The sequence below is a fragment of the Zophobas morio genome, unplaced genomic scaffold, assembly GCF_036711695.1.
Source record: "Zophobas morio isolate AGI-343-1 ecotype UQ-CSIRO unplaced genomic scaffold, CSIRO_AGI_Zmor_V1 ptg000006l, whole genome shotgun sequence".
NCBI lineage: Eukaryota > Metazoa > Arthropoda > Insecta > Coleoptera > Tenebrionidae > Zophobas > Zophobas morio.
In genome coordinates, this window is record NW_026972111.1 from 8381018 (window position 1) to 8391468 (window position 10451).

The following is a 10451-nucleotide window of genomic DNA, read 5'->3' on the forward strand; positions in this document are numbered from 1 at the left end:
TTCACAAAAATAATATCTAAGTAATTCTCCAATTTTTGACAATTTTGTTTTTTAAGCTCTTCTGTTATTTCTTTATGCAGACCTAAAGACATAATTATTAATTATTTAACAGTTGTTTCTAAGATTCGTCCGTTGTACAAGAGCATTATAATATAGATTAAACAAAGACAAATAGTACATATTCGTGAAATGTTTAGTGTTTAGTTAATAATTTAAAGCTATTTATTTGATTACGTCTATAGTCTGTCTGTGTCGATTAGACAGATAATCTCCGAAACTACCGGACCAACTGTTACCAAATTATATATGTATTCTAGGAATATCTTGTAGATGGTAAAATGCTAACCAGAATTTGTCTGGTCATCCCCACCGACAATTTGATGACGTAATCTCAAAATTGTGCAAGGTAAATGCTATTTATAAATTTTATAAAGTAACGTACATACTTGGTCAAGGGTCAAATTTAGGGCTTTTGTTATTTTTATTGATTATTAACGACGTTACTAACGAAGTTCTCTGTAGTAGACTTCTTTTTGCCCACGATTTTAAAACGTACATAAAACTAATAACACCATTGAAGAACGAAATTTATTTAAACAAGAATATTTTTGAATATTGTTATGTAACTGATGAATTTAGATTTTTGCACGAATGAACAATTTTAACGATTTAAGAGTCTACAAATTTTTATTTAATGGAAATATTTTTAACTTTGTTGCCAAATCCTTAAGCTTATGTGATTTTATATGTAGAAACTGTGACGAATGAACTAGAATTAATTCCAGAAGAAGTTTTACAGTTTATGCACCAACATGTGGATCTTATGTGTTAGTGAAAGTTTTTACATAAAACATGTGCAATTCGTTTAATATCATTTCTAATAATAATAATTGATTATTACAGTTAAAAATTTATGATACGAAATCACGAAGAAATAACTTAGAACAGTCAGTAATTTATTAAATACAGGTGTCTGTTTTTGCTAAAAATGTTTTCTTTAAAAAAGTAAAAGTATTGTTTTGCTTGTACATGTATTTACAAGTGAGTTCCTATTTGTTCACTTTTTAATTCGCCGTATTTGGATATTCGTTTTGGAAATCAAAATTGTTATTATTATTTTTCCTTTCTTACATAATTTATTAGCATACTTCGCTCTAAACGATGAATTGATAACTTTCCCCTGGAATAGGCTTTGACTTAATTCGAAATTTCGACAAAAAGCGTAACCTAAAAATCAAGCTGACCACTATTCAAAACCAACTCGACTTCGGTCTCTGCTGTGGCGAAGGTGTGGTCAATAAAACAAGAATAATAAAAACTACTTCAGCCCATGACTAAAAAACCCGAGATAATTGAGATACATAACTAAAAAATCGCGTTTTATTTTTAATACTAATCAATTAAAATCCGACTTATCTTGGACATCTACAGTATTGTGTTTTCGTGTGTAAAATCTACTAAATCTTAATATAACCCTGACCGAAGTTTACCGAGTTTGATAGAAATATGTACACTTAAATTGATCCCAAGATTAGATACTATAAATTGTGTATGTTTTTGGCAAACATTTTCAAACTGATTAAACCAACAATACTGATAAAAATGACAGTTCCAGCGCTCTCATCGAGATGTTCCACTACAAATCTTTTTTGCTAAAATATTTATACTTCAGCGAAAATAAAGTCGAACATTTTTTTAATCATTTTATTTGCTATTTCTTACTACATAGACTATACACAGCTTTAATAGAATTTAGCATACTTATACAGATTTAATTACTACTACTTTTGCTACTTTAACCTACAGAGAAGGTACAAAGAGCATAGCGGTTGTCATATTAGAGTCCTTGCAGTTGAAAATCTTGTGGCCAGTGTAACAAAATAGATGCTAAAATCTCCAATAACAAATAATCTTCAATAGATTTTTCGAGGAACCTTTAATTTAAAGTACCTTTTCCTTAGTGACGGTCACGAAGTTATTCTCAAGAAACCTACAACCCACAATCAGCAACCCTCCCACACAAACATCCAACTTACCAATTCTTCTTAGCTTTCGAAGAGTTACTCACAACTTGGGCGACGAGGAGCGAAAGCAGCACAAGTTGAGCTGCGTTGAAAATGGAACCAGATTTCAACCCTGGAATGTAGTTAACGTCTGTCCTGAAAGAAGTGGCCATTCTTCTTTCTTCTGGAATTGATTGTCTCTTATCGGTGCGTGCGAAGTTGTTGTTTTCATCTTTGGAAGACAAAGTTAAAATGCGACGAGTTGCATCGCTGCTGCGACGATCGTCTTCGCGGGTGAGACGCCTTTCCAAGACACGGATGTCCCGTAAATCTGAAACACGATCGGAGGAAAGCGAGCGAACTTCACGTCGTCTGTCAGAGTCGACGGGAGTTGATCGGTCTCGTTTTTCAGTTAAAACTCGGCCGGAGTCTCGGGATCTATCGAGCGAAGCGAGCTTTCGGTCCAGAGAAGTGGATCGAATTTGTCTTCGAATTTGTGCTGTTCTATCACCAAGTTGACGAGACATTCTTTCATTTTCTCGTCTTTCGTTGGAAACCCGACGTTCAATATCGTCAACGGTTCTTGATCTTTGTTGACGCCTGTCGGTCAGTTGACGGAAACTTTGGTCATTTTCTCGTCTAGAAGTTGATCGAACTTCACGCCTTCTGTCGTCGGGAGAGGTAGAGAATTGGCGAGATCGGAGCATGTTTCTAGACCTGTCAACTTCTCGTCTTTCCAGTTGACGGTGTTCTCGAGATTCTTCTCGTGAAAGTAAGGATCGTCGGTCCAGAGAAATTGCACGAACTTCTCGTCTTCTATCGTTGTCAAGTTGACGAGACATTCTTTCATTTTCTCGTCTTTCGTTGGAAACCCGACGATCAATATTGTCAACGGTTCTAGATCTTTCTTGACGCCTGTCGTCCAGTTGACGAGAACTTTGGTCATTTTCTCGTCTCGAAATTGATCGAACTTCACGCCTTCTGTCGTCGGGAGAGCTAGAGAACTGGCGAGATCGAAGCATGTTTCTAGATCTGTCAACTTCTTGCCTTTCCAGTTGACGGTGTTCTCGAGATTCTTCTCGTGAAAGTGAGGCTCGTCGGTCCGGAGAAATTGCACGAACTTCTCGTCTTCTATCGTTGTCAAGTTGACGAGACATTCTTTCATTTTCTCGTCTTTCGTTGGAAACCCGACGATCAATATTGTCAACGGTTCTAGATCTTTCTTGACGCCTGTCGTCCAGTTGACGAGAACTTTGGTCATTTTCTCGTCTCGAAATTGATCGAACTTCACGCCTTCTGTCGTTGGGAGAGCTAGAGAATTGACGAGATCGCAACATGTTTCTAGACCTGTCAACTTCTCGCCTTTCCTGTTGACGGTGTTCTCGAGATTCTTCTCGGGAAAGTGAGGCTCGTCGGTCCAGAGAAACTGCACGAACTTCTCGTCTTTTATCGTTGTCAAGTTGACGCGACATTCTTTCATTTTCGCGTCTTTCGTTGGAAACCCGACGTTCAATATTATCAACGATTCTAGATCTTTCTTGACGCCTGTCGTCCAGTTGACGGGAACTTTGGTCATTTTCTCGTCTAGAAGTTGAGCGAATCTCACGCCTTCTGTCGTCTGGAGAGCTAGAGAACTGGCGAGATCGAAGCATGTTTCTAGATCTGTCAACTTCTTGCCTTTCCAGTTGACGGTGTTCTCGAGATTCTTCTCGTGAAAGTGAGGCTCGTCGGTCCAGAGAAATTGCACGAACTTCTCGTCTTCTGTCGTTGTCAAGTTGACGCGACAATTTTTCATTTTCGCGTCTTTCGTTGGAAAGTCGACGTTCAATATTGTCAACGGTTCTAGATGTTTCTTGACGCCTGTCGTCTAGTTGACGAGAACTTTGGTCATTTTCTCGTCTAGAAGTTGATCGAACTTCACGCCTTCTGTCGTCGGGAGAGGTAGAGAATTGGCGAGATCGAAGCATGTTTCTAGACCTATCAACTTCTCGTCTTTCCAGTTGACGGTGTTCTCGAGATTCTTCTCGTGAAAGTGAGGCTCGTCGGTCCAGAGAAATTGCACGAACTTCTCGTCTTCTGTCGTCAAGTTGACGCGACATTTTTTCATTTTCGCGTCTTTCGTTGGAAACCCGACGTTCAATATTGTCAACAGTTCTTGATCTTTCTTGACGCCGGTCGTTCAGTTGACGAGAATTTTGGTCATTTTCTCGTGGAGAAGTTGATCGAACTTCGCGCCTCCTGTCACTGACTGAGTCTGAAACGCGCTCGTTGTCGACGAATCTTGATCTGTCTGAGCCAACGGATCGAACGTCTCGCCTGGTTAGTTGACGAGATTCTCGATCATTTTCTCGAACTTCTCGTCGCTCCGTCGCAACGCGCCTGTTAAGTTGACGATTTTCTCGATCGTTTTGAGTGGTAGCAAGTTGACGCCTGGAATAGGTGTTGTCGGATGACGATGATCTAACTTCTCGTCTGCTAAGTTGTCGAGATTCTTTATCTTCTCGTCGTTCTACTAGAACCCGTCTGTTGACTTGGCGAGATTCACGATCACTGTCAGTGTCTCGTTCAACGTTCCGGGCTGACCTGATTCGTCGACCCGAGTCGTTTCTTCGGTCTTCCAGTGATCTGATTTCTCGTTCGTTGTTTCTGGTAGTGGAAGCACGCCGATCATTCTCTTCAATTCTGGTTTCTCTTCTTTGTTCAAAGTTGTTTCTAAAGTCTCTTTCGTCTTCTCGGACATCAGAAACACGGCGATCATTTTCCCCGGAAAGGCGGTCTCGGATTTGACGAAAATCGTTCACCCGAAGTCGGTTGGATCTTGATGGAATTGAACGAATTTCTCGTCGTCTGTCAGTCACACCATCGACTCTCATCCGGTCGAAGGAAATGACCCGAGCGTCTCGTCTTTCACTAGAAACTCGCCTGTCAATCGAGTTGCTAAGACGAGACTCCCTGTCATTCTCCTTCCCAGACGAGAACCTCTGGTTTCGTATCACCCTGTCGTCTCCTTGACGAGAATTCTCTTGAGGGAGCAGTCTGAAAAGTCTATTATTCGAGGTATTGTCGCGAACGTCTCTTCTTTCGTCCGACGTTGCGTAAGATCGTTGCCAAGTGCTTCCAAAAAAATTTCGGTCGTTGACGTCATTTTTGCGAACGCCGGTTTGGCGTTCCCGTATGGAGTTTCGGTTCGTTTCGAGAAAGCCATGAGTCGAAGTTAAACATAATAGGAATAGTAGCAGAGCTGAATAACCCGTCGTTTTCAACTGTTTCATGTTGGAAGAAAACAAAACACTATTTTTCGTTGCACTGGTGACGTGTATAGTTAGTTCAGTTTTTAAAAGATGCTTTTAGTAACGAATGCTTTGACTTTCTGAGGAGACAACGGAGCTGGAGAGCTTTTATACTGTTTTAGGGGGGTGGTTATTTCACGCTGGGATGAACTCGTTTGAAACCAATCAGGTGGTGGCGGATCGTATTGCTATAATTCAATTTCGACCCAATTTGTTTGATGCAACGAGCTACACTGTTACGAACGGGAGAGGTTTGAAGAGAATTATAAAGTATATTAATGAGTGTTGGATCAAGAATTTTTCCAATTATTTAATATTGAAAATATTTAGTCATTAGGGGCAATTCTGAATCAAAGTTGTTAAATTTAAAGGGTGTTAAATTGCAAATTTCCATAGTAACGAGTTAAATTCGTAAATCTTTAATTGTTTCTTTTTTAACAACCTTTAAATTTTAACAGGTTTGATTCAGAATTGGGCCTATAAACTACAAATGATCCAATGTATAGACAAAAAATTATTTCACCTTTACTTGTAGAAATTAACAAATGTTGAGCTTTTTTTGTAACTCAAAAAAATACTAGAACTTTGAGATTATGAAATATGAAGGTATTTCACTAATTACATTGCATATTTAAGATTGTTTTGCATATTTTTACAAATCCTTGCATGTTTCAGTTTTTGAAAAATTAAAATTAATAAACATAAATTTCTAGTAAAATTTTGGAAAGTACAAAAATATAACTTATGTTATTAGAAAGAAATTTTTCGAAACTTTAGGAGTTACTAGATAATTTGAGCAATTTTAGCATTCTTCTAACAAAAATCTATTCTAATTTAATAAAAATTTTAAGCTTTACCTCAGAGCTTTCCTAATATTATCTAACACAACATTTGGAAATTTGATGCTTATTTAATCAATGCAAAGTTGTATCTAATTTTTGTGCAATTTTAGGAACATGGTTACATAATGGGTGCGTAGCAGAATTAACAGTAGTTCATTATAAAAAATAAAAAAAACATAAATTGATATTATAAAGGACTTCAAATTTTGAAATTGACAAATTTAGATTGCTTAGGCGAATTTTCAGATTGTATTTGTTGTAAATACATCTTACTTCAAACCTTTTTTGTGTTTTTACTTCTCGTGTGTAAGATAAAGAAGATAAAATACGAAAAAATACATCTTCAGTTTCCGTTGGTCTGTCTGTTTGTTTGTCTATCTGTCCGTCTGGACAGGAAGATTATGAAAACTAAAAATTTATTTCAATGAGCTATTTTGGAAAAATGCTAGGAGTTTTGGAAGAAATTAAGCAGAAAATAACTTCTATTGAATTCTGTCTTTATGTACTTAATATGTGTAGGATTATTTCACAACATGAAACCTAAAACATGTTTAAAATGGAAAATTTATATACTTAAAGAATTATCGATTTTGCAAAAATATACCATTTTAGCCAAGTTTCTTGTTGTGAAAAGATGACAATGTACATTAAGAAGAAAAACAAAAACAAAAGCCCCGCCCACCCGCCTTATCTCAATTTTGTAATTCCAAATTGATATTTCACTATACAATTTATCGTTTTAAACACTTTTTAACTTTCTTATTGTGAAAAGATGACTACACATATTAAGAAAAAAAGGCAAACAGTAAGCCCCGCCCACCCGCCCTATCTCAATTCTGATGATTTTTTTATTCGTCGTGACCCACGGAGGAGGAGCTTAATTGCAACATCCTTATTTCTCTACATGAAATAAAAAACATGCTTTTGAGCATGGTGTTGTTCAACGAATACCATGTATGTTATAAATAGTAATGAAGTTACAAGTCACAATTGAGATAGGGCGGGTGGGCGGGCTTACTTTTTGCCTTTTCCCTTTTTGCTTTAATATATGTAGAATTCTTTTGACAACATGAACTTAAAGCATGTTTAAAATGGAAAATTTGTATAAAGAATTGTCGATTTTGCAATTAGGCTCCGCCCCATAATTGCAAAATCCATATTTCCTTGCAAAAATATACCATTTTAAAATGTTTTAAGTTTCTCTTGTGAAATGATGACTATGTACATAAAGAAAAAAAAAAGGCAAAATATAAGCCCCGCCCACCCGCCCTATCTCAATTCTGATGATTTTTTTATTCGTCGTGACTCAAGAAGGTGGAGCTTAATTGCAAAATCCTTATTTCTCTACAAGAAATAACAAATATGCTTTTGAGCATCGTGTCATTCAAAAAATCTGTGTATATTAAGAAAAAATTAAAGGCAAAGATTAAGCCCCACCCATACCTGCTCTGATCTAAATAATAACGAAGTTTTCATTCGTTGGTAGACCTAGGGACGGAGCCTAATTGCAAAATCCATATTTTTTTTACAAAAATTTACCATTTTAAACGCGTTTTAAGTTTCTAAAAATAAAAAAAAATCATCACAATAGAGAGAGGGTGAGTGGGCGGGGTTTATCTTTTGACTTGTTGACTTAATATACATAGTATTCTTTGAACAACACGATATTCAAAAACATGTTTTTAATTTCTTGTAAAGAAATAAGTATTGTGCAGTTAAACTCCGCCCTCTTGGCTCACAGCGAACAAAAAAAAATCATCACAATTGAGACAGAGCGGGTGGGTGGGCTTACATTCTGCTTTTTGTTTTAATATATGTAGAATTCTTTTCACAACATGAAACTTAAAACATGTTTAAAATGGAAAATTTGTATAAAGAATTATCAATTTTGCAATTAGGCTCCGCCCCATTATTGCAAAATCCATATTTCTTTACAAAAATGTACCATTTTAAACGCGTTTTAAGTATCTAAAAATAAAAAAAATCATTACAATAGAGAGAGGGTCGGTGGGCGGGCTTACATTTTGCCTTTTTGTTTTAAGTAATTCAATGGTCGAAATATTTTTATTAAAAATTGAACTTTTGAAAAAGTTGTCTAGAAGTCCACAAAAAAGTCTGGGACATGTAGATCTCTGCGCACTATTTCGAAAAATACAGGGTGTTTATGGCAATCTATCTTTATACAATTTTCAAAAGTCAAAATTTTTATAAAAAATTGAACTTTTTTTACAAGTAGTTATTCGATTTGACAATTTTTTTGTTAATTTCATAGGGCGATTCTGAAAAAATGGTAAGAATTTTTGAAGAAACGACGCCAAAAATAACTTCCAGAGGTTAAAATCTATCCACAAAAAATTCAGCAATGTAGATCTCGACGTGTTGATTGGAAAAATATAGCGTGTTTATGGGCCACCACTTTAGAACTATTCGGTTTGAAAATCAACTGTTTTCAAAAATCGTTAAAATTGTCAGCGGTTCTGGAAAAATCGTAGCAGGTTTGGAAGAAATGGGGCCGAATGTAGACGAAATTCACAGAAATATCACTTTTGGCAATTCTGAAGGTGCTTCAAAGAAGGTCGAAATTTTCATAGATAAGTGAAAAATTGAGTGATAATGAAGATTACAGTAAAGTCGTGTCCGCCTATATTTAATAAAAATCAAATAATAATTATCATAATGACAACTACTCACCCAAAATAATATTCCCCTCTATTTGGAGGGGACAAAATAAGTCAAATTTCATTTTTTTCACACCAGTGCCGTCACTGATGCTTGCTATCTGAACGTGCTAATAGTCAAATTTTTCTAAGTATAAACATAAACAGTCGAAGTTAAGCGTGTACTGAGAAATTGAGAGTAGATTTTTCCCGTTGATTATCTGCTTTAAATATATTTCATATATAGTACCTGTGCGGATACTCTACTTTATTTAATTTTATTTTTATTCCGCTCCTAGTTTCAACCAAACGTCGTCAACAACCATTACTACTAAATTATTTATGTTGCTTGAAAAATAGTCAATATTTTTAGGGTGTTAAATATTGGACACTTTCTTTGTGAAAAATCGTATTCAGTGAAGTAAGTTTGTAAAGACAAGCGAGGACATTTTACGCTGAATTGTATTAGTTAAAAAAAACTAAGAAAAGTTATCTCATAATTCAAATATAAAATGGTTCCGTGATAATTACAAAGTGATAAGCTGATAAGTACCAAATGTTTGATTTGCTAACAACGCTAAAAAGTGCTATACATACTAATATAATATGTCATAATAAAATTTTTCGACCAAGGAAATATAGACGATTACGTTCTAAGAGTTGCTACAAGAAATACATCATTTAAATGCTCCAGTTAAAAAATTGAAAAATTGAGCACTTTCAAAAGTACCGATAGTATTGAGTCTATTTATATAATTGGTTCAAATTTACAAAAGAAAAACAAATCGGGGACGGCAGACAGACCCAGAGACAGATGGACAGATAGACAGAAGAACAGACAGAAAACAGACAAACAGACGGAAATGGGAGACCTATTTCTTCGCATTCTAGGGATCATGAAATGTAGAAAAAAGTAAAGCGCTTACGCTCAGGAAGTAAAAACAGGCAACTTCACATTTTCTGTTAATATATCCAACCCTAAATCTAATAATAAACTAGAACTACTTATCGGCTGTTCCTTAAGAGGAGTGTAAAATCTGTTTGTAAACCTATAAATTAACAGATTTATTACAATCAATGCCCACGTTTAAAAGCACAAAGCTATTTTTTTTTTCAAAAATTTAAATATTGATGATTCGAGAAATCTGATATTTTTCAAAAAATTTTTATTATCATAATATAAATAAAATTACCACTACTGAACTAAAGTCTCTTAATATAAAAAAATGCCACTATTCTATTCTTTTTTTACAGATACATCAACTACAGAATTTTCATATAATTCGTTCAAGTTTTAAAAATAACCTGAATTCCCTTAATAGGTCATTAAATCAGAGTAAAAACTTTGTATTGCAAATTTTCTTTGAACAACCATAAAAATTTTCGTCCCATTTGTTGTTTATAAAATCATTTGCAATAATTATCTGTACCATAATTGCCATATTTCATCGATTTCACAAAATTGCACCACACCTACCGGAATTTATTTTCCAGTGTATCGCAACCACCTCATACAAGCCCTGAAAACGTGCAGAGTGTGCCACAGCTGATAAGACCTGTTTATTATTAAACCCAAAGTGTCTCATCTGTTCCATTCGCAATCTATTAAAGCTTTTAAGGGGTGCGTAGGAGTGACAATTTGCCACTACATCAAACAAA

General features: G+C 35.5%; 1 protein-coding gene across 1 annotated transcript; it reads right to left on the minus strand.

Moving 5' to 3' along the window:
• Window positions 1–1696: 1696 nt before the first annotated feature.
• Window positions 1697–5375, minus strand: LOC135123484 (trichohyalin-like). The gene is made up of 2 exons (XM_064048157.1): window positions 2037–5375; window positions 1697–1990 (listed from the first exon to the last, which is right to left on the minus strand). The coding sequence occupies exons 1-2, from the start codon at window positions 5273–5275 to the stop codon at window positions 1942–1944; spliced, it is 3288 nt and encodes a 1095-aa protein (XP_063904227.1). The 5' UTR covers window positions 5276–5375; the 3' UTR covers window positions 1697–1941.
• Between the last annotated feature and the right edge of the window lie 5076 nt (window positions 5376–10451).